This window comes from Solanum lycopersicum, chromosome 7, assembly GCF_036512215.1.
Source record: "Solanum lycopersicum chromosome 7, SLM_r2.1".
Taxonomy (NCBI): Eukaryota; Viridiplantae; Streptophyta; class Magnoliopsida; order Solanales; family Solanaceae; genus Solanum; species Solanum lycopersicum.
This window is the reverse complement of record NC_090806.1, coordinates 4,090,975-4,118,664: the sequence shown is the minus strand read 5'-3', so window position 1 is coordinate 4,118,664 and position 27,690 is coordinate 4,090,975. Positions and strand designations below refer to the sequence as shown.

The 27,690-nt window shown below is 34.8% G+C and overlaps 3 protein-coding genes across 18 annotated transcripts in view; 1 reads left to right on the top strand and 2 right to left on the bottom strand.

Moving 5' to 3' along the window:
* The window catches only part of LOC101259453 (uncharacterized), a 30,017-nt gene extending 24,248 nt beyond the window's left edge, over window positions 1-5,769 (top strand). For 2 of the 14 annotated variants that reach the window (XR_011210522.1, XR_011210524.1), the window contains exons 5-9: window positions 80-1,431; window positions 2,408-2,532; window positions 2,613-2,693; window positions 3,657-4,162; window positions 5,204-5,769. Coding sequence is in view for 4 of the 14 variants with exons in the window: in XM_026031866.2 (XP_025887651.1) it covers window positions 80-1,431; window positions 2,408-2,536; window positions 2,613-2,693; window positions 5,224-5,545 (1,884 nt within the window). In the remaining 10 variants the exon portion in view is untranslated. Of the gene's footprint in view, window positions 1-79; window positions 1,538-2,407; window positions 2,537-2,612; window positions 2,694-3,656 lie in introns of all 14 variants that reach the window. The other 12 variants (XR_011210520.1, XR_011210523.1, XR_011210519.1 and 9 more) reach the window with 9 other exon arrangements.
* A 427-nt stretch (window positions 5,770-6,196) lies between these two features.
* Window positions 6,197-11,547, bottom strand: LOC101265654 (COP1-interactive protein 1). Its single transcript, XM_004242707.5, has 3 exons — window positions 10,866-11,547; window positions 8,922-9,106; window positions 6,197-7,024 (listed from the first exon to the last, which is right to left on the bottom strand). The coding sequence occupies exons 1-3, from the start codon at window positions 11,401-11,403 to the stop codon at window positions 6,482-6,484; spliced, it is 1,266 nt and encodes a 421-aa protein (XP_004242755.2). The 5' UTR covers window positions 11,404-11,547; the 3' UTR covers window positions 6,197-6,481.
* Window positions 11,548-13,960: 2,413 nt separating this feature from the next.
* Window positions 13,961-24,847, bottom strand: LOC101265347 (putative clathrin assembly protein At5g35200). 3 transcript variants are annotated; one of them, XM_010324980.4, is made up of 16 exons: window positions 24,556-24,847; window positions 21,588-21,704; window positions 21,432-21,501; window positions 21,230-21,327; window positions 17,920-18,061; window positions 17,727-17,827; window positions 17,227-17,310; window positions 17,063-17,113; window positions 16,909-16,974; window positions 16,754-16,819; window positions 16,562-16,642; window positions 16,393-16,470; window positions 15,991-16,149; window positions 15,826-15,901; window positions 15,605-15,723; window positions 13,961-14,639 (listed from the first exon to the last, which is right to left on the bottom strand). In XM_010324980.4, exons 2-16 carry the CDS (start codon window positions 21,684-21,686, stop codon window positions 14,262-14,264), a joined length of 1,668 nt encoding a protein of 555 aa, XP_010323282.1. In that variant the 5' UTR covers window positions 21,687-21,704; window positions 24,556-24,847; the 3' UTR covers window positions 13,961-14,261. The 3 variants fall into 3 exon arrangements, with proteins under 3 accessions (XP_010323282.1, XP_010323283.1, XP_069142769.1); XM_010324981.4 differs by lacking the exon at window positions 24,556-24,847 and adding an exon at window positions 22,971-23,005; XM_069286668.1 differs by lacking the exon at window positions 24,556-24,847 and adding an exon at window positions 22,662-22,683.
* Window positions 24,848-27,690: the final 2,843 nt, after the last annotated feature.

Genomic DNA, 27,690 nt, shown 5'->3' with positions numbered 1-27,690 from the left:
TAAATGCTATTCCTACCAATAAATGAAAATATTGTTTCTGTAAATGTTCCCCTGCTTAAGATAGTGTTGTCTTCTTTAGGCTGTTAAAGATTATATGAGATGTGGCAGAGTCGGTAGAGCAAAGATATCTCCAGATGTTACTATTTACCTATGTCCACCTAGCAATGAAGTTTTCATTGTTCTTGAAAAATATGGTTTCTTGAAGGGAACGGCAGCTGTGGAAGGGAACTCTCAGTTGATGATTGGTTGTGTTGTATGGCAGAAAAGTCAAACAGCTTTGACTTCTGTTCTTAAAAAGTCTGAGGAAAAGGCTAATTCTTTGCAGGAGCAGCTTCAAAAGTCTCTATCTGATTCTTCTATGTTGCAAGGTGGGGGACAAGGTTCTTTATCTGTGCCATCAGTTGAGAACTCAGACCCATCTGCCCCACTGAGCTCTTTCTCAAATATTGAAGTAGCAAATGTCACTGATAACAAGAATATTGGTATTGATTCTGCAAGCAGGACGACTTTAACAGCTTCAGGTGTGAAGTCACCACCTTTTCAGCAAAAAAAATCTGAATTTTCCGGATCACATCTTTTGGGATCTAAAGGGCACTTGTCGAGCATTGAAGCTTCTTATGTGCACCAGTCAAATGATGAACCACCCAAGGAAAGCAGGAACCTCCCAAAACCTGTAATATCATTGCTGTCCAATGCATCAAAACGAAAAATGGCATTTCCAGATGGTGAAGATCTCCCTGAGTTCGACTTCGGAACTGCTAGTGGAATATCTTCAAGTTCCCATCATTCCTATGGATCCATTATTGGCAATAGGCTTCAACTTTCTGGAAGTAGAATTTTAGGTATGTCTAAACAGCCCACCAGACTTGTGGCACCTTCAGCTTGCATGACTATTCCTAGGTCAGTAATATCGATCAGTAAAGAGATGCCCCTAGCTAGAAATGTTAATGACTATAGTCAACTGGTCACTGCTTCTAGGCAAATGGAAGAGAAGCATTACAGCCAAAGTCATGCTATTCCAGTGACAGTTCCTGTTTGTGCATATGGTTCATCGATGGTTCCGTTTCATAGCTCGGGTAAGAAGAATTTATTTAATGATGCTGATATGCCTGAATGGTTGCCGCCAGATGCTCAGAATGAAAGAACAAATGAACCACCAAAGACCTTTCCGCCTGAATACTCAACCTTGAGAATGTTGCTGCCTCTTCCTACAGGATCAGTGTTTCCTTATCCATCTTCTGCCCCTATCCGTAACAGTTTTTCTTCACAACCATCTCCTCTATATCATCTGCCTGCCAATTCCAGTGTGCCTCCCCCCATACCCTCTCAAAAAGGTGCAAGTAATTTGACAGGATTCACCTTTAACCCAGTTCCAAGGCCACAGTCTAGTTCCCGTGCTGCTGCAAGTTCATGGAAACCTGCGGATAAAGAGTAAGGAGGTCTTGATACTAGCTTGTAAACTCAATCAACAGTAAAATGATTCTTCGATAATTGTTCAGCAACATTCTGAAGCTGTAACTATGCATATGAACAGCTGGTCAGGTTCATGGATAGCAGAGTAAATTGAGACAGTCTATAGTTGGTTTTCTTTCTTCTTGTTCCTTCATGTGAAATCAACAATTGTTTGTTGTGAACAGGCTTTTCTGCATCTTATACTTGCTTTGTCTAGTGACTTAATTAGCTGTGTTCTTGATTTTCTTAATTTCCTTTTCCCATCCCCCTACCTCCCCCCCCCCCCCCCACCACACCGGCCCGCGATATATTATTCGTATCTTATTGGTGTTGTAGATGGTTAATGTGCTTATTAGCTAAGTTGCTCGGTCTCTCAAGAAATGTTGCCGCACCCGTGTTGGATCCTTCAAAAATACACTATTTTTGGAGGATCCGACACGCACCCATCGACATCTTTGAAGTGTCCGAACAACATAGCTTATTAGTATTTGGTATGTAAGAACCTTGAAACAAGTAGTGGTTGTCTTGTTCACCTTCCATGACTTGTGAGAACCTCTATGTTGCTCGTACTCTTCAAAAATGTCGAAGAGTGTGTCTGATCCACAAAAGGTAGTGCTCTTTTTTGGAGGTTCCGACATGAGTGTGGCAACAATTTTGGAGAGTTTGGGCAACTTAAATGAGGATCTTATTCAATGCACAAGATAATTAAACAAAATTATGTGTCCCATTTCTAAAGCCAAGTGATCATATGTGCATTTCCTTGAGCATCTAGGTGTGTCTAGAACATTTCTGATAAAGGCAGCATGAAAAGCACCTATATTGTTTTCTGTATGGGAAAGGACGACTAAGCAACTATGCTACTATTGGCACCCCAAACTAAAAACTACACTGTTTTATGAGAATGGCTACTCAATTAGCTGTTGAAATATGTGTGCCTCATTGATTGTTAATGTAGGTTTAGAATGCTCCACTTATTGATCAAGGACTGGCAAGTTGGCAGCAAGCATTTTTCACCCCTCTTTGTCTGGAAACGCTTGTCAGTGCTGGCACACGTGGCAGCACCTCTGGAGCCGTCATTCTGTAGGTGCATTTGCTTTAGCTTTAGTGATCCTTTGACTCAATGTTTAATTGAAGTAATAGCATTATAAAAACTCTTTCAGAAATTCAGCTATTGATTCGATGATCCCTATAGGACGTGGTCAGATTTACTTATTAGGGACAGAAAAACCAGCAAAGCACAGGTACGATTCTCAATCAACAAGATCAAAATGTAATATGTGTTTATGATGATCGTATGATTATTTAAACTTGGTTAATGCACTAGATCGTTTGGTAGAGTGTATTAGAAAAAATAGCATGCATTAGTCTTGTGTATTAGTAGTAACTTGTTTGATACTCTTTTCCAACCTATACACTCTATTGTGCATTAAGGTGTGTATTGCTAATACCATAGATTTCTAGGTATTAGCAATGCAATGCTTTTAATGCATGCATTAACTCAATTAAAGACCCACTTTTCCCTCAATACCTTTTTTATATCTTTTCCACCATTAATAGTGAAGGGTATTTTTGTAAATAATTTTGTAATGCAATGCATTCTATTTTTAATGCATCAAAACCGAACAATGCATAAATATAAACTATGTATAATTATTGCAAGCATAACTAATACATGCACTGCTAGTGCAAGCATTACTTATACACTCTATTATACATTCTATCAAACGACTCCTTTGTTTCCATCCCTCAAGATTAATTTTGTTTCCTTTATTAAAAAGAAAAATCTAACGTAAAAAACTGTTCAATATCAATGCAATGTTTTGTTTTGGTAAGAAAGCGTTGCATTATAAATAGAACATTTGGTTTTCGAGATAATATAAAATGATACATGCATACTTATGCAAGAATTTTTGTATTATCTTATACGTTATAGAATATGCAACAGTACATCGAAATCAAGGATATATGACTATATATAGATACATGCCCGCATGTACTTAATTATTTCAGCATAAAAGAAAGAGAAACCACTTGAGGAAAAAGATTTCTTTGAAACAGAAAACACAGGACTTCTTGCCTGCATGTTGATTGTGCAAAAACTTTCTTTCTTGTTGGTGAGAAGTCCTTTGAATTAATAGTTCATTGACGAAAGCCATAATTACTTGTTTTTTCTTAATCGAGTATGTCCATCGATTCACAAGCAGAATAAAAATCAATGATGAGAATCTCCGATGGATATGTGAGCTCTTGAATCAGCTTCAGATCGCAAGGTGACATATGCAGATGGGGAAGGAAAATCCATGAGTATGTCTAAAAAGTATATCAAAACCTCTAGTATGATCACTTTGTAAGGATAGAATCATGGTGAGAAGACGAGAAGAGTTATGATTGATGAATGTCTGGTATGTATTAAGTAGTAAAAAGAGTCTCAAAGAAAGCAAGTATCAAGTCAGTCTGCACATATCATACTTCTTCAACTATTCTCCTTCCTTGTTGAAGGGGAATGGAAATCAAAACTTCAACACGTATGACTGCTTTGTAAGGATCAAGTCATGGTAAGAAGATGAGAATTGAGTTATGATTGATGAAAGTCTGGTACAAAAATGGAAGCTTGACATCCTTTCACTGGAGTTTATAAGCCATACTCTGATCGGGAAAGATTAGAATTTTGGGAGTCGAGGGTTTATGAAAGATTCAATTGCATACCAAGGTCAAGAGCACCATACCTATTTCTCTGTTTATATCAGCAGTCTTGTCCTATGTTATCTGTTACTCCCCATTGTTTCTTGAGCTCTGGTTATCGCATTATTTGACTACTGTTGTTATTTCTTGTTTTCTGAATGCCATGTAATGCTTTCCGTATTATTTGATATGTCCAGTTTACTTCTTTTTTTCAAATTGCTTTGACGTCTATCACTTGAGCAAAAGGTATTTTAGGAACAACTTCTCTGCATGCACAAGGTAAGAATAAGGTTTGCATACACACTACCCTTTGCAGACTCCACCTATGGGATTATACTATGCATGTTGTTTTACGAAGGTTAAGAGCTATGAGTAGCTTTTCTCTAACTTTATTTAGGACATGGAATTGATTGATCTCCCATAACAAGGAGCTTGCTACACCTGGTTTAGTGGAGAAGAATCTGCTCAAGCTTGCAGAAATTCAGATTCCTAGTCTGTAATGAATGGAATGATACTTTTGGCTCTATAAATCAACTCTCTCCCAACTTTTGGTTATCTTAGATCATAGACCAATTTTGCTGGAAAGTAATGACTGGTCTACAAATCATCTTATTTGAAAGAGATACAGGTCTATAACACATTGAAAGTATTCCACTCTTTGAGTTCCAAATCAGTTTTGAACTTTTCCTACCTGAAATTTTATGTACCTTAAGTGTGTGTATGAATCTTTCATTCTATTTTAATTTGAAAACATGTGCTACAACATGAAGGCTGGACATTTTTTAGCTTTGTTAGCTCTCTAGTTTTGTATGTTTTGCAATCTCTTTGCACCTTTTTTATGCCTTTTATGATATCTTCATTAAAAAAAACAAGAAGAGTACATGCACTGGCAATACTTGGATAAGGAGTAGCTAAATGACCCTTTACTATTTGTGTAACTCCTTTTTATAAAAAAAAATATAAAATAAATTTGATGCTCCTTATGTGGTAAGTATACAGAGATAGTAAAATACCTCTTTCTACACTGCAATTTCACTGTATAACTGTGGCAGATTTTCCTTAATCTCAGAGGCATTTCCTGGAGTACAGGTCTCAGCTTCAGGCTCCCACCGAAAAACGTATGAAAACGGCAAGGCAAGCAAATGCACGAACGTATTGGAGGCTTTCTCTCATAAGAATCTTATTTTCATCGCCTAGTAAGATTGATGAGACTCTTTTCTGTTGGGAGGAGGCTGGAGTTGAGGCTACAAACAGTGGAAGATGGAGAAAATACCTGCTTGTATATGGTGGACTATATGGAGAGAGAGAAATGATAGATGTTTCGAAAATAGGAACAACAACCTGCAAGAACTCAAGCTTAAATGTATTTCGTTGTTCTGTTTTTGGTGTACAAATGTCTACTCCAATGTGACTGAGTCAATCATAGATGGTTTAGGATCCATCTAGTTCCTAGTTTAGCATTGGAAGGACTTTAAATCTTTTTCTTATTTTGTAAATATGGTTTTTTAGTACTACCCAAGGATTGACTGAAATACAATGTTACTGGTGTCAAAAAAAAATTGATGAAGAAATTTATGAAACAATAGATAAATGGAAAGTTGAAAAAAGATTTAAATTTCCTTTGTTTTGGATGAAGGATTATTGTTATAGTAATTCAATTCCTATTCAGCTACTTCAACTATTTCTGAGCACCTTACGTACTTTCTCCGTCCCATTTTATGTGACGCTTTTTGCTTTTCGAGAATTTAACTTTGATCAGACATTTGCCTATAGAATTTTCAGTTTTTTTGAAATAAAATTTATATATTTATAAACTACGTAAAGATACTATAAGTCACACTAATTAATAATTCAAAATGTTAAAACGAATTATGAAAAAATTATGATAAAAAATAGACTTGTTTGAATTTTAAAATGTGAAAAAAGGGAGTATTATCATTTTATGGCACAGATATGCCCAAAAGTGTTGGTCAAAATTCTGCAAGCCATTAACTCATTTGATTTTTTTTTAAAAAGGCATAAGTAATTGGGTAAATTCACTAATCTAAAAAAAATAACAGCATTATGAAAAAAACAGTTGAATATCATGTACAATATCAAGTGAAAATCAAACCAACAAGCAGCAATACTAATTTCTGCCAATTCTGGCACAGAGGGTCAGCTATTACATGCAAACTCATGTCAACTGATCTCTCTATTTCTTTTTCTTTCTTCCTTTTTTTGCTTTAGGGGGTGGGGGTTTGGGGAGTGTGGAGTTGTTGACTTATTTTCAAAGACATCAACATAAATCTACAAGGTGATAAATTTATGAGAGTAATAAAAGAAACATTTACAGAGTTAAGAGGAATCAATTGGTGGCCAAACTGTCTGAATCAACATCATCAACAGTGAGCCAGTCACTGGATTCTTCGCCTTCGGAATCTTTATCCCGGTGAATAGATTGGCCAGTCTTCTGTTGACTACCTTGAGCTTTAGAGTTCTCATTTAGTTGAATCCATTCATGAGATTCACTAGATGAAGAAACTTTCTTTCTGTGTGTGGGCTTGCTTCCTAGCAGTCTACTATCCGATAGGTCGGTATCATCATCCTCAAGATCACTGAAAGAAACGTCGTCCTCGTTCTTGTCAGCATATGAGATTGTACCTTTGGACTTTTCATCTTCTAACTGTTCTTGACGTTTCTCGTCATGAAAACTGTCTTTATCTTGAGAGACATTTGTTGTCTCCTCTGAAATATTTTTCTCTTCCAATTTACTTTCAGACGCGTGCTGTCCACTGATCTTGACATCCTTCTCAGATGCATCAACAGTCTCAGAGTCCTTAGATTCTTGTGGCTGTGGATCTTTCTTACTTTGCAGCTGCTGCAGAAGTGTCTCCCTTACTTCAACAATCTACAGCAGAAGTCGAATTAACTTGAAAAAGATGATCAACAATAGCAAGAATATATGTAATCCTACAAGTAGGGTGTGAGGATGGTAGGATGTACACAGACCTTAGGTAGAGAGGCTGTTTTCTTGAAAACGATGATCATGTCATCATAAATTTTCATTCAAAGACAGTCAACAAAAGATATACCACTTGCAAATATGAGAAAAGGGAAAAAATAAACATGACCAAAAGAATTCTACATCTCCTCCATAGGATAACACACCTCAACCCCTCCCCAACATCTCCCAAACAACCCCCCTGAAAAAAAAAAGTGATTAAACCATCTCTTATCTCAACATGTTGGATCAGATGTAAGCCGCTGTAACCACCTGAAAAGTCAATCACTTTGGCATCTCAGGGAGGAAGAGCTGTTGGGTTAAGAAAGTCGATAGTACACAACCAAACAGGGAAGAGCATACTTTGAGATTTAGGATCTTCGCGAGGCAAGCGAGTTGAAGCCTACACTATTATTTACTGAACTCAAGCCAGTTGGAGCCTACACTATTATTTACTAAATTCAGCCAGTTGAAGCCTACACTATTAATTACTGAACTCAAGCCAGTTGAAGCCTACACTATTATTTACTGAACTCAAGCCAGTTGAAGCCTACACTATTAACTTAGAAAAAATACATCATTCTTCCCTCAATCTCAATTGCCAAGTCAATACTTGGACCTTTTTCTTTAGTAGTCTATACTTTGTACATTTTCCTCGCTGTGATTTATACTCTGCAAAATGCTGTAACTTACCAATTCCATGAATTACCTACAGATGGCATCGGCATGTAGGTCTACTCCAGATTGTCCAGGGTGTAACAATGATAATAGACAACAAGCTACTGTTAGATAAAAATACTAAAACCGACCGACCCAGTCAGTCCAAAAAGACGACCAAAACAGTTGTTAAATTTACCACTAAATATATTTTAAAAGTTTAACCAACTGTCAGTATTCTTAAAAAATTATCTAGACCGACTGTAATATTGAACATGTTGGTCGGTTCTTTTAAATAAATCCAGATCTAGTTGTTGACTTTCCACCATTTTTGCTCTCCTCTCAAAATCACCCTCCTTTCCACCCCCACACCCTAATCGTCAGCACACCATCATCCATAGCCACCACAGCCATTTCCCACCGCTGCCCCCACCTCCCTCACTGCCGCCAGTAACCACCCCATCACCATCTAAGTATTTTTGTTTTCTTTCATTCTTTAGAGAAATAAGCACTTCAAATAATGACACACAACGAGATACAATTAACTAAATCCCAACATAAAGGAGTGGGATTAATATCAGCAATATTGTATATTTGGTACTTGAATTTCTAACGTTAATTGCAATTTGATTTGATTTTCATTTATTTACTGTGTGATTCAGTTGAAAGAAGCATGTGCTTCACTTCTCACTTTTCGCTTCAGCCTCATGGAACTTCTCGCTTAGAACAACATTGCTTCTAATTAACTTCTAAACTTTTGTTTTCCTTTTGTACTCTCTCGTCATACAGTTTAACAAGTATTTGATACTCGACTGGGACTACTTTAGACAAAATAAACATGAATTAGCGGCTTTATGAAAGAGTCTTTCATTCTTTGTAAATGCATTCTTTTCTATTTAGAGAGAGAGAGTCTTCAAATTCTTAGTAGGAACCGTACTGAGACCCTGCACATGGGCTTAGGTCAACTCTTAAATAATAGCCAGTCATCAATTGGAGGTGGCAAGATGGTGATTATTGCGATTGATCTAAACCTTCGACCAACGGCTTGATTTTTCTCAATTTAACAGTCTCTTGTCTGCTCACGATTTATAAAAGAATTGCAAGCAAAACGTCATTCAACATATTAGCTTGTCAGAGAGAAACTTGCCTCAGGAGTTGACAACAGCTCCAAGTCATTCCCACTCAACCTTGGAAGCAATAAAACGAAATAGATCATCCAAAATTGCAGATCAGATAATTCATGGCAAACCATCTGCCTCAAGGACTCAAGTCCAGGCACAAACTGCACAATAGATGCCACATGTTCTTTCTGACTATCAGACATGGAAAAATCTGCAAGAAAAATTGATAACCATCAATCAGAGGCCGCAAGAAACATGGAGAACAGTTGTGCAAACACATGTAGTTTAGGTGTACCTAAGACATACAAAAACATAAATAAAACAAAAAATAAATAGACAAATCCTGGTATCCCACCCCAGACCTCCTCCGCTCACACCCAAGGTGATCTCCTCTTCAGCACACAAGGGTGTGGGCTTAGTGTTCCACGAAGTGAGTTGTGAACCATGAGATCTCAGGTTAAAATCGAAGCGAAGACAAAAAAATTAGGTGATTTCTTCCCATCTGTGCCCTAGTCTTTGATGGGCAAAGATACCCGATACTTCTTGTTGATTGGAGGTCGCAAGTATACCGTGGAAATAGTTGAGGTGCGCATACACTAGCCCAGATACCACAGTTACTTAAAAAAGTCACCTCTTCCATATGTGCAGTAAACATCAACTGTCTATAACTTAAAACCCCAATGGCAATCACAAATTCACTAATTACATATTTACTTTTTTAAGTTTTGGTTTCCGCTCATATACTTTGCAGGCATAAAGAACTAGCAAACACAGTCTACCTTTTGTTTTCCCTTTCAGCCTATCAAGTTTCTGTTATACATTAATTATCATGTTATAGATATCTTGACTAACAAAACCACTATTAAAACAGATTAAAGAAGAGATTCTTAAGGAACACCGTCCAGCGCGCATGCAAAAGCCCCTTGGTTTGCTGATGCATGTGAAAGGTTATGGATGAATAATCCATTACGATTGTCAACTTAGGAAGTTGTTCCATGCTACAATCTGCCAACATATTCTGTCAGGTAGACACACAAAATCACTTACCTAAGTGAACTTCTTAGATCAAAACAAAATATCTTCAGCTCCAAAAATTCATTAAAAGAAAAAATTGGCAAAGAAAAGGAAGGAAGATATCAAATTCATATTCATGATTTCAATTCTATACCATTGATGGGGTCTGGATGGAAGAGAAATATTGACAAAATTTCAGCATCTAATAGTTTAGGTTTGGTTATAAGCCCAAAAAAATGATAATTTCCATTTCTCCTTTTCTAGTTTATCTAAGGGACGGAGCGAGCAGGTGGCAGTCCAACACTCCCTCTATGGGACCGGAACCCCACAGGAAAGCTTAATCATTTTTGTATGCCTATAATTTCCCTTACTAACCGTATGTGATATATGTAATGCCAAATTTGGTCGCATACATGTTATTTGAAGTATATATACAAATCATCTATATGCCATCTTGTTTGGATTAGTCAAGTTGCAACCTGTCACCCAACCCATGTCAACTAAAAAACACAGTCAAAGATTGCTCCTTTCTTTTGTGATAACCAAAGGAGGGATGCAACAACACGAGGACTTCCACAGGTCACCTATCCTAGTACTACTCTCACCCTGCAGTCAAAATTTGCTCCTTTAACAAGCTATAGTGGACTAGCACCCAAGAGTGTCACCTAGTGGCCAATAAAGTGAGTGCAAACCTTGAAGACTATGGTTTCAAATCCCAGCTTATACAAGAAGCATGTTCAACCTGCCTAAGCCCCGGTAGCTACATTTACCAGGGGTTGTGCTGGGAGGTGGTAAGTATCTAATTAAAGAGCCGAGGTGAACGCAAGCTAACCAAGACTCAATTTTTTTTCAAAAAGAACATTCAGCAAGTGATCACCAATCAAAGATACTAATCACCAAGTAATAGAACTCATTTAGCATAGCAAGTGAACTAAAACAACATATTTAGGAATTACCACTGGGTAGAGAGAGTGGAAAATCAGTCCACAACTGTGGCCGTTGTGAGATTGTGCCAACAAAATCCACAACGTCATCCGTAATACCTACAACTTCCTCTTCATCATCATCATAATCGTCATCTCCATCTTCATCTTCAGCATTTTCATGATCAACTGACTCATCACCAAACTGTAAAAAATTGGAAGCCAACTTGGAAAACTTTGAAACAGTTTTGTTTGAAGAAAACAAAGATAAACCCGATTTAAAGCTATCTCCAATCTCCACTAAATCACTCTTGATTCCACTAAATTTTTCAGCTGACGATTCTTGCTCCGGCTGAGTTGGCGATGTCGGCGCAAGAAAGGCAGCGACACCGCGAAGATGCTGTGAGAAAGTCTGGGAGATGGCTGAGAAGTCTTCCTTCATGCCGGATGAATTGGGATCGGAACCCTTCGCCGCCGGTGATGAGGATTTTTCACCGCCGTCGCCGTCGCCGTCGCCGTCGTCATCGAATTTGAAAGGATTTGGAAGAGGAAGAGAGAACCAAGATGACATTTTTATTTTCTCTTTCTTCAATCTGCAATTTTTTCTCTTTTAAAACTTTTAAATTTTTAATTTAATTTAATAAAAATAATTATTATAATTAATCATACAATAATATTTTATATTAGGGCATTTTGAATTTAATAATGAACAATTTCCAATGACAAGATTGGACTTTATATTTAATATTAATATTTGTATATGTTTAATGAATTTATTAATATAATGTATTGCTTGAGTAACTAGTTTTCTCCGGCTTTTAATTAATTTTTTCATAAAATTTTTATGTTTAAAGAACTTAGTTTATTAAAAAAAATAAAAATAAAATGAGTATGACAATATGAAAAATTGAAATTAATAGATGATGATGAGACTTCTTCATAATATAACTATTTATGGTAATAATATTGCCATAATTAAGGTTAAGTTTTATACTTAATAAATTAAACAAAAAGTTGATTTTTTTGTTATTTTTTACTATAGTAGTAAAAACATATTCCAACGAACGACATTATTATTAAAAAGTTTGATTGGATGAGAAAATAAGATTGCCTATTGATCAGTTGAATTTTAAACTTCATTGGTTCGATTGATTAGTTATCGATTTGTACTCTATAGACATACTAAAATTATTACAGTACTATTAAGATATTGATGATTGCTTATCGTTATCGGCTTATGAACATAATAAATCATTATAGAAACATTAAAATATCGAATTATCGATTATTGATCATTATCAGTTTGTTTATTGATTTAACTGTTAAGATTTAACACAAAAAAAAATCATCAAAAACCACTTTAAAACAAGGTGATAAACTAAATGAATCACGCACATAAGTTAATAGATTGCATCTTACTCAAATGCAAACGTTGTCATTTTGTAGAATAACCAAAAAAGTTTCAGATAGACAGAATAAATATTTAAATGTAAACTCTATGTCCAAGATTTTACATTCCAAATGACATAAATATAATTATTTAATTTATCATCAGATTATTCATTATCCGTTAAAAAACACTCAGAACTATTAAGAACTAATAGTTCAATAATTTAAAAAATCAAAATTATTATTAAAAAAACTAAATCAATAATTCGTCATCAATAAATTAATTCTTTTATTTAATTTATCGATTTTGATTCAATTTTAAATTACCCTATTTGGAAAGGTTATTATCAAAGGAAGGTGAGTAGGACCTATTCCAATTTATTCTCTTTGAATTGACAATTTTTGTTGTTTAATGTTTTTCTCTCTCTTTTTTTTTTTTTTTTTTGGTGTAAAGTTTTTTATTTATTTGTTTGCTTTAAAAGAGTATTGTTTTATCTTTTTCCTCTTGTTGATATTGTCACTCTACTATTTTATTGGTATTTTTTTTTTACTAATATGATAAACTATTTTAAAAATAACTTAATCGAGTGTATCTCCATTCCTTGACTATTTTATCGATATTTACTAATTTTATTAACATATATAAATAGCCAAAATATTCCCTATAAAAAAAGATATTATTTTGACTTTTAATCATTTTTTGGTAACAATTATAACTCAAATTTTGAATTTATAAGAATCCGAAGTCATAAAGGTTTTGTTTTTAGAAAATGACCCTTGAGGCTTTGAATTCTTGTATAAGGAGACGTTTTTTTTTTTTTTTAAGTGGATCGCTTCGCACAAAATATTGCTTAGGACCAATGGATCAAATGACAGGTGCACAATCTACTTTGCGCGTTTCATCCTCACTTTTGGTCTCAAATCTTTGACGTTGCTTTAACCAATAAATGTTGGTTGCATTTCATTATGTAGCCATTCTCGATGAATTGGCCAGGAGGAATAAAACTTATTTCAAGTACTGATAAAAGCATTCATTACAAACTCTCTCAATACACATATCCGGGGGAGCAACTGTTTAGTAGGCAAGGATCGAAACGGACGGATCTCAGGTCGAATTCCTATCTATTCGTTTTAGCCTTTGAGGATTGAGCTTTTTGAGAGCTCGCTTGTGTGGAGAATCTCTCTCATTAGTCAGGATTTCTCTCAGTTGATCCGATGCTTTTTCTTTGCCTTTCAAGATAGTGCATATAAAGAGAAAGATAATCAGTTCTCTTGGACGGCCGAGAGTGTTACGTAAAAAGGACCAAGGAGGCTGAATAGAAACTTACTCTTGCCCCCTTCTCTTACGTTGTTGAAAGACATTCTATTCCACACGTCAAATTGAAATAAAGCACCTTTTGGTTGCAGCCAAGGCAAGAATGCCGCGAATGGTGTTTAGCAACCCGATCTCTTTTCGTTTGTTTTGAATATTACCAAACCTAGCCTAGCCTTCGTAAAACACACTAAAGGGAACATCCAAAGGGGTGTGAGAAAGCTTTCGAGGATTTCCTTAAAGAGGAACCTCGCGTAAATACCACGAAATAAGATAACGATCCAATTCATGAAGATTCCGTAACTATATCAAAAGGTCAATTCAAATGCTTCACATTCTAATATTGGTTTAAGTACAAATGTTGCAACTACATTGCCTTGCAAAATGCATAATAACAAAAAGAAGATAACCTACTAAAAATGGAGAGTATACAAAAAGACCAGATTTCATATCCAAATGATGTACAAATCATTACACAAATTTGTTTCACAATACATCTGGTGTGTTCCAACAATCACAAATCTTACAAAACAGAAAACTGATAAAATTTGAGTCAAGAATTATTGAGCGCGCCCACGATGTTTGCAAATAATGAATGAACCAAGAAAGCTATCTAGATATATAACAAAATAATTCTTCTCCTACCCCGTGAATCGATACATATCTAATCTTCCAAGTATCAAAATCAATAGCTGAATATAGGCATGATGTTTTCTCTGGGTTTTTTATCAAATGAGGCCAGTATAAGGATTATAGGCGGTTTGTACAGGCATACCGGGGCCGTATGGATTGGCAGCTGCTCCATAAGGGTTGGCAAAGGGATTTGCATTCGGTTGTTGTTGGGGAGTCATCATCATCATGTGTTGTTGTTGTTGTTGCTGTTGTTGTAACATGAAAGCCTGTTGCTGGTTGGCCATGGCTGCCATCTGCACATTTGTCGGGGCAGCTACCATGTTGGAGACATAAAACGGGTCATATCCTACATTCTGCATCATGGGAGCCACCGCTGGTGCAGGTTCCCATGGATTATAACTCACGTTTTGGTTGGTTTGTCTCATTGCATCATCATACAAACTATCTAGCGTAAGTTTATCGAGACCTCCACCCTAGATTTTTACAGAAGTAGGAAGTGTCAGTATAAGTATGGCTCTTTATACATGTGAAGAAGAATGTGCACCGGTGCATCTAAATTTCTGCATGTAGATCAAAGATATAAACTTGAAAGGTTCAACCTGTAAATTCTTAGCATTGTACTTGTGAAATATCAAGTTGAGACTTGATATTTATCAAATTCTTATATGTATAACTGGAATTCACATTTTGGTGGCGCTATGGCTGTGCAACACCAGCCTTTCACCAAGTATGGGATCCTATTCTTCGTTCTTCTCGTTTTCAAGCATATTTCTTTTCAAAACTAAGTATTTCGGACAGGAGCGGGTGTCTGATACAAGTGTGGATCTAGAGATCGGATCCTTCATGATCTAAATTTTAAGATACGAGAATACGGATCCAAGCACGGATACGGTGCGGGAGTTCAGCTTTAAAAAATCCAAAGACCTAAAAGTAGAGTTAGGCGTCTGAATTATGAAGACACGAGGAAAACTCACAAGGTATTCCGAGATCAAGAGGAAATCCCAAAGAGAAAAAAGAAAACGGAATGACATAGAAATTGCTACATACAAGTTATTCCATTTTCTTAAATTTCACCTTCGCTTTGTTTTGATTATAGAAATCATTAGTATTTGTCCCGGATTTCTCCGTCGATTTTGGTCAAAGTAACCAAAGTCAGTTGATCAAATCCGGTACGGATCCCACACCCACATCGTCTTGACATGGGTGCGACACCATCAGTGAACAGGCTGAGCAACTTAGTTCAAAATACTGGGTTCAGTTGAACCTATAGTACCTATTGTACGAAGGTTGCATCCACCTCTACTTGCAGGCATTACATCAGTCCACAAATTAGAGATGGTGAGATTATAATCTTGTCTCTTACAACACGATTCATTCAATTTTCTAATCAATGGACACCGATTAAAAGCAACAAAACAAGAAAGATGCGTAATTGTACCAGTTTACTAGCAGTAGCGGCACTCTCATTCGAGCTGGGAGCTTCCACAAGAGCCAGTTCCCAGCCTGAAGTTCCATTTGTAAAATTTGAACCAGTTGAAGTCGGTGGGTTGGTAGAGCCTGTGATAGCACCAAGAGTCAGAATATCCATCTTGTGTCGGGGGCTTTGGTGAATTGCGAGCATTTCTAGGTATCTGGTGCTATTGAATTTGAAACACTTACCAACTGGTATGATAGCTAAAGCCAAGGAATTCTTCTCATCTAGTTCTGCAACAGCCGGAGAAGGATCGTCCATAGACTACAGACGACAAATATAAGGCTTCAAATATCCAATCGTAGAGTTAAATACAATAAGGCTACAGATGAGACGTGTCTTGAAACCACTACCAGAAGATCAGCAGTTTCTGCTAAAGGAGCTTCCGTTTTAACAGGTTCCGGCTTTGGTTCAGGTTCCTTTTCAGGTTCAGGTGGAGGGGGAGAAAGAGAGCCAGCATCTTTGACCTCTGGGTCCTTTTTGTACTCGATAGCTAAAATAACTTTGGGTTCCTGGAAGTCGAAATAAGTTGCATTAAAATTCAAATTTAATTGGAGTAAAACACACTTGTTCGTATCAAATTCAAATCTAATGGCTACCGTTATCCAAAAAGGTATTTTTGCATGCTTGGTGAGCTTTTCATATGAAGGGGCTTATCAAACATTATTAAATAAATAAAAGTATGTTGTCTATTCATTTAATAGCTCCATCCAGAGATTATTGATGTTTTATCAAGGTGTGAGGAGATATCATACCGAATCTTTCCGCACTGTAGAAGCTCGTGGTGCATCTCTCACATACTCCTCCATAGCTTGTAAAAATGATGCAGGGGGCTTGATTATAAATAAAACACAAAAAGGATTAGAGAGACATTTACAATGGCAATTAGAAACATTGCATATTCCCAGAAAAGTTATCTCATACCTGCTCAATTTTAATAAATTTCTGGCCACGTCCCACGTCAATATTCTTACATATTTCGTAAAACTCTGAAAGTGCTTCCGCCTAAAAATAAATGGAGATGTATCAGGGAATGTATCTGAACTCCCACAGGAACAGTCTCTCGACTGTTATGATGTATTAGCTGGCTCTGCAAATAATGTGTCAGGATGATACCTGCTGACCAGCCCTGCGGTATATATCCAGAGATCTAAGAGCATCATTCCGTTGCATCTCAAAGAACTGTTGAGAAAATAACTCGGTTAACCTTAATTAATTATTACTGAGGGGAAATAAGACTATCTATAATATAGCCAAAAGAAAAGCCTAACCTTGTCAACTAAATTAACTGTACCATCACTGATAGCATTGTAGATTTTAATGCTTTCTGAAGCAACCTATCAAAATAATAATAAGCTATCATACAGCGAGAAAATAAAACACGCAAATCATTTCTAATAAATCTTTGAAGAACAGATTACTTACCATCGAAAGTGCTAACTGAATCACAAAATTGTGAGCAGATGCCCCTTGTGGCTGCATGAAAGTTTCATGATCATAAATTTGAGGACAATAGCATATGCCATCTGAATAAACGACATATTGTCAATTTAGCAACAAAATTGAACTGATTATGAAGATAAACGTACCTGACAGCCGTTAATACGATACAGAAGTTGTTGTAAGGCTGGTAACTGTTCAAGCAATTCCGGCGTGTCCAAATCTTTAGTTCTCTGCATTAAAAACACACAAGGAAATTCCAAAATTTAATGTTACACCTCAAAATAAGAAGATTGATAAGGAAAGTAAACGGGTCCTTGAAATGTAATAACAATTGTTGCACAAAAACAAAATAATATCCGCACATGTAGGTGTCACCAAGAGGATGACCTAGTATGGGAGTAACAAACTAAAGATCCCAAGTTCGAGCCCTATTGAAACACGTGGTGCGGCTGTTCCAACCTTGGAAGGAGGATAACCTTAGCAACCTGACTTGTGGACTAGACAAGGGTATCCAGTCGATTCTTAGAGGGACGCATAAGTTGGCCTGGACAGCCGATTTAATATACATGCACAAACACACACATATATGCAACAGAACTCCTTTAAACTAACTATTGGCAGGGATTAAAAAGAGTGTTCATCTCACCGGCCGATCAGTCTCCACATCATATTTCAGAACTCGAAAACATTCCAGCCTCTCCTCGAGGAACAAGGCATATGAACGCACCCAAGCAGAGTAATCCCATGCTGCAGAGTTCATCAGAGCAATTATCAATATTGAAGGAGATCACTATGGTCAACTTCCTGTAAGCAAGAAAAGAGGTTGATAATTTGCATACCATTTGGACTAGAGTCATCTTTGAAATGAGCCATGTTAAGCATGCGATTTCTGCTGCGGCCATAGTTAATAAGTTCCTCATGGAATGTGGGGTCCACCTCTCTTAAAGCACGGTGAATGACTATCAATGTTTTTAGAGCAACCTGTGAAGTGACAACAATGAAAAATGAATCAGTAATGGGCAATATGTAATTTTATAGTTCATGTGAACCCATAGTCTTTCCGCAAAACTAGGTACTTTATGCATATATTTTCTAAAATTGATTCAATAGTACCTGTTGGCACCTATGCTATAAAAAGGCTTAACGGTGCACTTGGTTGAAAGCTAAGTTATTCACCTAAAGGATTAAGGATCAATTCCCGCTTTAAGTATTTTTTTTCCTCCTTTCTTTAATAGTGCCCCCATGTTCTATAAATCCTAGATTTGCCACTGTAAAGGTGCTTTATGCGTCACCTATGGAGAGGATATAAGTTATGATAATCAGAAAATAAAGGTTACTTACATGCAATCAGTTTATATGTTTGACGCATAACTATGAAACCAAGATTTAAAAAACAAAGCAAAATGAGTCTTTAAAACGTTCAAACTAACACTTGATTATCAAAAGTATCCCTCAGCTCCAGGAGTTAGATCTTCACAAAAGCAAGACTATATTTCGTCATCATGACTGAAGCTATATTGCAGAAAAGAATGGGCTTATAATCTGATTTGTTGTCACCAATGAAATTAAGGTCAGTGCTATCATGTGTCAGTAGACCAAAATAACCAAGTACACAGCACAAAAACTGTTGTCTATTTGTCTCATAATATGCTCAACATAAGCTCTTGAATATATTGGATCTCAACATGAACAAGAGAGAGACAATCGAGATCTTCGTGGAATCTCCATAGGACCTTAGTCACATCAATGTTCTTTGAAAAGTGATGCTGTGCTGTATTTGTAAGTCCGTGTATACTTAAGAAACTTCACCCTGGACGTTAGTCATGTCAATGTTCTCTCATAGTAGCTCCTTCAGATGTAAAAGTAAAACAACTCAATAGGGTTAAAGTTCACCAACTTGAGTTTCTTTTCCTTTTCTTTTTTAAATTTATACCATCTTGATGCCCAAATTTGGGTTACACCAATTTGAGTTCATTTGATACTTAGACCAACAGTGTACCATAATGGTGCCTTAGACCAACCAAGATTCTACAATAATAGCTCTCAGCTATATGGCAGTTAAAACATGATCAACTTCTATAAAAGCCAGTTACCAGCTGAAGCTCCGGTAATCAAATGATAGACAAAATCAAAAAGTGAGAACTTATGTTGGACACACTCTTCAAAAATCTTGCCACACCCATGTCGACACGAAATGGATGTGTGTGGGATCCAAACCGGATTTGGTCAATTTATCTTGGGTGCTTTGACTACATCTATGACCGAGAAGTATAGATTGATCGGGTATTAGATTAAATTTTGTAGGTTTAGGTTTACATATACGGCCATACGAAGTATGAGACTGCTATGCTATTTCACAAGGTACCCTATGAATAAAATATTAGGTATTGATAAAAAAATTAAATTTTATTAGCTTTAGTTCAATACCTTAATTAATCGAAATAAATACTTTATATGTCACAATATACATTTACTGACTGTATCAGTACCAGCACTCGGACCATACCACCAAAAAAGTTATGTGATGAAGAGTCAACCTCTAGATCCGCTCCGAGCAACATAGCTTGAGAACCCTCTCATGATCCACAAAGTCGCATTACTGCTGGCATAGCTTGGTTTGGACATGGATACAGTAATGCAGCAAGATCAATGCTAGGATGAAGGATCTTAGAGTGATAGACCCCTTAATTGAGGGTCCCTTCTGAACAAAGAAGAGAATTTTTACGTTTTTCTTAAGAACAATGGACTGACAGCCTAACCAAAGATGAAGTAGTACCTTTAGGTCTGTCCTCTAGCCCAATGGAAAAGTGTGTACTAATCCTAGCTCACCCAACCATTAGAATAGAAATCAATTATTCTTAAAGGGAAGTTGTTGCTCTGAATGTGGTAATTATGTGGATCTTTTTCACTTAAGTCCAACAACGGAAACCTGAAAGGTAATGAAACTGGGGACTGATACCCCCTTCAATGTATTCAATTTTGGGCTTGCATAAATTGGCACAATTAATTTAATAACATAGCATTTCTAGGACTCTAACTCAGTCAGCCAAAATAGCAAGCTTACAGGCTAGACAACTACACAAATATTACCTCCCATTTTATGGCCCCTCATAAAATAAGACAGAGAGGAAACATCAAACAAATATCTATCTTAAAGTTTCCACAAATAAAGCCATCTGAGAATTTTAACCCAGAAATTAGAGAAACCCTCCTATCCATGAAAAATGTGAACGTAATTTGTCTTTATCAGTAATAATGCAAAAGTTATTTACAATTATAAAGAGCAAAAGTCAATAGATGATTAGATGAGTAGTGAAAAATAAACAAAATGGAAACTCTTGCCTAAAGGAAGGATTTTATTTGTTTACCCCTCCCTAGGAACTCCACCTTTATTACTCTTGATCAAACATATAACCTTAAGGTTGGAGGTGGAGGGTGCTTACCAGCTGAGCAGCCCCCTCGTCAGTAAAAGAAGGATAATTCGAGGGATATAATATTCTCTTAACTTTCCAGGATGAACATAGTAAGTTTGGTTTTTCCATAACCAAAAAAGAGTAGTATTTTCTTTCATGACACTGGGATGAGAGTTCCATAGCACCCCTTAATTTTTCATGTTCACCTTTAGAATCTTTATGGTAATTTGTGCTCGTAGAAAAGAAGAATTGATAAACTAATCGATATTTGCCAAATCAGCATTTCGAGAACTAATATTGATTGATAGGTATGGGACAAACTTTTCAAGAATTTACCTTATATGAGAAGGTGCTACTAAATTGAACTCATTACGCTTCTCAGGTATAGAAACTATAAGCAGCATGAGGCAGTAGATCAGCTAGGCAAAGTTACAAAACGATTTCTTTCTCTTACCTTGATGAATGAATTTTTCAAGAGATTTAACTTGTTTTCCCCAAGGAACCTAATAATATTTAATTTTCAGGACTTGTGGGGTGAATAGTAGTTCACAGGGCCACCTTGTTTCTACGTCAACCTTTAGAATCTTTATGGTAATTTCTGCAGTTATATAAAACTAACAGGACTTACCCATATCAGTATTTAGAGAACTGCAAGGATTGATTGGTAAAGAAAATGCTTCTCTTAAATTTATCTTTCATGAAAAAGATACTACAGAATTGAATTTATTGTTCGTACCGCCCAATTATGTGTCTTTGACAACCTTCTCGCAAGAGCATGAATGCAGTATGCAACATCAGCTCGAGGTCTGGTAGCCGAGATGGCAGAAAAAATGGCTGAAAATGAGAATCATACAACTCTATCAATTCCCATTCTGAATGCAATTTATTGCTATAATTCGGCAAGTTACATCTCTGTAACATAACCTTGTGATGCTTACCTCTTATGTACTTCTCCTTTGCTGGATGTTCAACATGATTTGTTGCCTTAACTATAGCAATATCCAATTCCTGAAGAACGTTGAGAAAACAGGTCTCAGGAGAGAACTCAAAATGGACGTAGAATGAGAACATGTAGCAAAACTGAATATCATTACCTTATAGCTACTATTAATTTTAGCTAAACTGACAGTGGTAGTATCCTTGAGTGATCCAAGGGTTTTTCTTAAGCTGTTCTGAGTACCTCCTCCCGACATTTCTCTCTTCAAGGCTTCCTGCAGGCAGTGGCTATAATAATAAGCCTACATTAATGAGCTCAAATGAACCATTATGAAACATTTCTCCGATCATCTACTCCCTCCGTTTCAAGTTCTTTTTCAGCCTTACTTTTTTAATCCGTTTCAAAAAGAATGCCTCTTATCCTTTTTGGCAACTCTTTACTTTCATCTTTCCACGTGTCATGTTTAAGACAACAACATTAAAAGACATGTTGGAACATTCAACATATCTTTAATTTAAGAACACGAAATTCAAAAGTCTTTCTTTTCTTTCTTTAAACTTTGTGTTAAATCAAAAACAGACAATCAAATTGAGACGGAGTATGATATAACTCCACAAGAAGTGACCGCATGTTATCCTCTAAAGTAATCAGAGAAGAACCAGTTTGAACCCAACACGCAATAAAGTCAAAGCATCTATATGGTATTCATTTCACCGAAGATTCAAACACCCTACATCCAAGTCAGTCTAATTTTGGTGAATCTAAATCAAAAAATCCAAGAATTGAAAGAAAATTCTGCTCATCATATCTGAAACATAAGAGAGCTAGTGAAGTCACAAAGTCACTTGAATTGATCTCTAAAACTTTCTGTAGGTATAATTCTAACGCGAGAAACAAATGCAAAGTTATGCACCTAGGGATCATCTGATAAGCTCAAGAAGAACAGAACATCGGAAACAACAAAAACCTTTTAGTTAGAACCAACATAAGAATTTATTCCAAAAACCCACAAAGAATCAGGCTGCACATTGACTCAAACACTTCATAATCAAAGATCCAACAAACTCAAAATTCAATCTTTACTCATTCACACGTCAAATTTTCAGCTCAACCAATAAGATCTAAAAGGGTATCCTTTTATGAACAAATAAAAATCAAAAGGCAAGTTTAAAACTCAACTTCACAGTCAAAAATCCAACAAATTCAAAATGCAATCTTTACACACTCATACCTCAAATGTTCAACTCAACCAAAAACAACAACCGCCAGAAAGGCCAAAAGGGTATTTTCATACAAACAAATAAAATTCAAAAGGCTGTCTGAAGCACAAGTTCATAATCAAAGATCCAACGAAGGCAAAAGTCAATATTTATTCATTTAGACCTCAAAAAAAGTTCCGCTCAACCAATAACTACACAACCAAGAAAGATAAAAGAGTCTCCTCCTATGAAGAAAATAAAATCAAAAACCAGGTCTGAAAGTAAATTTCATAATCAAAGAGATCTAACACACTAAAAATTCCATCTTTATACATTGATACCTCAAATGTTCAGCTCAACCAAAAACCCCACAACCGAAAAGGCCAAAAGGGTATCTTCTTACAAATAATTAACAATCAAAAGGCTAGTCTGAAACACAGTTTCATAATCAAAGATCCAAGAAACCCAAAATTCAATCTTTACACATTCATACCTCTAATGTGCAGCTCAACCAAAAACACCACAACCAAAAAATAAAAGCCAAAAGGGTATCTTCTTACGAACAAATAAAAATCAAAAAGCTAGTCTGTAACTCAACTTCATAATTAAAGATCCAAGAAACCCAAAATTCAGTCTTTACACAATCATACCTCAAATGTTCAACTCAACCAAAAAAAACCACAACCAGAAAGGCCAAAAGGGTATCTTCGTACAGATAAATAAAATTCAAAAGGCTAGTCTGAAACACAACTTCATAATCAAAGATCCAACACACTAAAAGTTCAACCTTTACATATTAATACCTCAAATGCTCAGCTCAACCAAAAATGGATAAAAGGATATCTTCTTACAAAAGAAACGAAAGGCTAGTCTAAAACAGAACTTCATAATCAAATATCCAACAAACCCAAAATTCAATCTTTACACATTCATACCTCAAATGTTCAGCTCAACTAAAAACCCCACAACCGAAAAGGCCAAAAGGGTATCTTCATACAGACAAATAAAATTCAAACGGCTAGTCTGAAACACAACTTCATAATCCAAGATCCAACACACTAAAAATTCAACCTTTACACATTAATACCTCAAATGCTCAGCTCAACCAAAAAGTCCAAAAGGGTATCTGCTTACAAAACAATTAACAATCAAAAGACTAGTCTGAAGCACAACTTCATAATCAAAGATCCAACAAACCCAGAATTCAATCTTTACAGTTCATACCTCAAAGTTCAGCTCAACCAAAAAAACCCACTACAAAAAAAAAGGCCAAAAGGGTATCTTCTTACAAACAAATAACAATCAAAAGGCTAGTCTGAAACACAACTTCATAATCAAAGATCCAACAAACCCAAAAATTCTATCTTTACACATTCATACCTCAAATGTTCAACTCAACTAAAAAGACCAAAAGGATATATACTTATAAACAAATAAAAATCAAACGGCTAGTCTGAAACACAACTTCATAATCAAAGATCCAACCCACTAAAAATTCAACCTTTACACATTAATACCTCAAATGCTCAGCTCAACCAAAAAAGCCAAAAGGGTATCTTATTACAAACAAATAACAATCAAAAGACTAGTCTGAAACACAACTTCATAATCAAAGATCCAAGAAACCCAAAATTCAATCTTTACACATTCATACCTCAAATGTTCAACTAAACCAAAAAGGCCAAAAGGGTATCTTCTTATAAACAAATAAAAGTCAAACGGCTAGTCTGAAACACAACTTCATAATCAAAGATCCAACACACTAAAATCAACCTTTACACATTAATACCTCAAATGCTCAGCTCAACCAAAAAAGCCAAAAGGGTATCTTCTTGCAAACAAATAACAATCAAAAGACTAGTCTGAAACACAACTTCATAATCAAAGATCCAAGAAACCCAAAATTCAATCTTTACACATTCATACCTCAAATGTTCAGCTCAACCAACAATCCCACAACCAAGAAAGCCAAAAGGGTATCTTCCTATGAACAAAAAAGAATCAAAACACAGATTTTAAAAGTTGAAACTCAAGTGAAATTGAAGAATTTCAGAGAAATATTTGAGTAGAAAGGCAAAAAGGGCTATAAGGGTATGGACTCAGGGTGTGTGGGGGGTCTTTTTTGGTGGCCTGCACAGAAGAAAAGTCTCCAACAATGAATTTGTTTTGGTTGGCGGTCGGCATCATTTACCATTTACTGTATTTTTTATTTCATTTCTTCAAATTGTGTATTTTTGAATTTATTTTATAAGTGATTTTTTATTCTTTTCCGTCTACGTGACACTAGCTTGAAAAAAAATTAATTATTGTTGAATCCATAAGATAGTACCACACACGTAAGTTGAAAATGGTAGAAACTTATTAATAAAATAAGTTTAGAAGTAATAATAGCTTATGATACCATAAGCGTGTCTCTGATATTTTAGACACAGATTGAGAGATACTTATGCATTATTCCTTTTATTTATTAATATGTATTACTAGCAGAGTAATTGAAATTGGTATAATATAGACCTTATTTAGGAAAAAATATTTTCTATCAAAACAAAATCATATTTAAAGCTTTGAATAAAGATATTCGATTAAGAAAGTAATAATCTATATTTGTCGTACAATATTCTTTGTCGCTATATTCTCTATTAGAACGACATTTAACGATTAAAATTTCGATAAAATTAATAATTTAAATATTAATTTATTAATATAGCGTTATTGAGTTAACTGTTTAGAATTTTTATTATTATTTGATTATTGATTGATTTTGAATATCTAATATATGGGTTGACAAAATAAGTATATCCCAATTAACTTTAATTAAATATATAAGAGTATTGAACTTTATAATTTTGAAAATAAATACTTTTTGGATATTTGTAATTTTGTCAAATTGTAATAGGGGTGACTCCTTCTAAAGTCAATTTTACTTTTAATAATTATATTTCAATTGCTAATATTCTTTTTGTTTTTGATTGAATAATTTCAAGGTTTTCAAATCAGTAATTAAATTTTATTACAACTATTATATATTATAAATTTACAAGATGTTCTACAAAGTAATGTAGAGTTATACTAATAAATTGAAAAATAAAATACGAAATTGGTAAAAAAAATTCATATATATTTAGCTTTTATCAATAATCAAATTATTTAACGATTAAAATATGATAGTGATAACATTCATTAATAGATAGAAACAATTGATAAGCACCTCTCAGGAAATTTCTAATTCCTTTATAATTTATTTAAAATTATAGATATTTATATATTAGTAGTAATTGTTTTGTCTAGTTATTATTTAATAATTTTATATTTTTATTATATATGATTAAGCACATCAAAATTCTAATTAGTTGAATTTGTACACTTTTAATTTCTATCATAATCTTTAATCACCCAATCACTTAATTATTCATGTTATATTGAGTATATTATTTAATATGTGATGTTATAGATAATAAATATAACATATTTGTTGTATAAATAGATCAAAACACATTTTATTTGTTCTGAATTATCTTATTTGTTTTATCCCTATAATATTTGAATAAATTAAATACTTTTTATTGTATAAAGTTATCAGTGGTGGAAATTATAACTTTTAATAAAAGAATTTAAAATCTGAAAAATTAAACACTCGAACTAATTGGTGAGGCTTTAACATCTACTATATATACATAAAAATAATTTTAATCATATAATAATAATATGTTCCGCCGAACAAAGCTTGGATGAACTCCTAACAGAAAGTTGGTTCCGCTCCTTGATTGTGAAGAAACAGTAAGAGAGTGAAACTACGATCTAATCTTACGCATGCGAGGATAATCCTCTAAATAAGTTTATACTTTCAACGAGATCTTTTCATCTTATCAATCTTTTCCTTCGTTACTAAAAAAATTATCTGATAAACAAAGATCATTGATTGATTTGCTTGAATAAAGCTGATAAATAGTAATTACTTGGAACTTTCTCTGTCCCTTAATTAAGTTGTCCATTCTTAATTTAAGTTCTTGCTTAAAGAAAATACTATTTTCATGATCGAACGTTATTTAAATATTTTCGCAGTATATTTCGCAAACAAAAGAGAATTCTTTAAAAAATTACAATGGCAGTGAAAATTCTTCATCCTTTTTTATTTAACTAGTGTAAAAGTTGTCAGAATACGGAAATGTACGATAAATAAATGTATAATATATATTTTTTTATACTATAGTATTAATAATATTGTAATGATTAAATATGGACCGTTAGATTTGATGATGATGAGTTAAAGTGGGACCCAAAAGTTTTAAGATGTAAAGTAGCTGTCCACAGCTGAGCACATAGACAAATTCTACAACTATTTACATGTGCACTTTAGTGAAACTGAACACAATGTACTAACATGTACCTGCTAATCATTAATCTTTTTTTTTTTTAAAAAAAAAAAAGATGTGTGGGGTGTTGGGGTAGGGGGTTGGGGTGGGGGGGTACTCTTTTTTCTTGATTTGGTAATAAATATTTGATTTTTATAACGTTGGTCTTGCTATTTTGAGTATTTTTAACATTTTTATAGATATGATTGTGGTTCATATGACCACCTTGGTACTTTATATTATATCATTATTATTATTATTATACAAGAGAGCTTTAACTAGCTCAATTTGATATTAAAGGGTATATTGGTAATTTTTTTAAAAAAGTAAGTTTTCGATAGTTTCAGGTTTTGTTGTATGTATTGTCTTATACTTTAATCTGTTTTTTTGAATTTAAGAAAATATCATTATAAGTTTAAGTCTGTTTTTGAAAAAATTTAATAGTACTAGTATTTTTTTATGGTTGGTAATCGGTAAGATTGAGTTTGACTCATAACTCATCTAATCTTGTTGCGTCGTTCAAGTTTAAATGGGTTTGAATTAGGTTAATTTGGATTGTATGACCCTATTAAAAATTAACGATTTAGCCAGGACTATTGTGATGTCTAAAACTTTACTTGTAAAAAAGTTTAATTTTAAATATATGAAAGCGTATTTTTGATATACTGTACTACTTATTTTGATTGTGATGTCTATCAAATAAATGTAT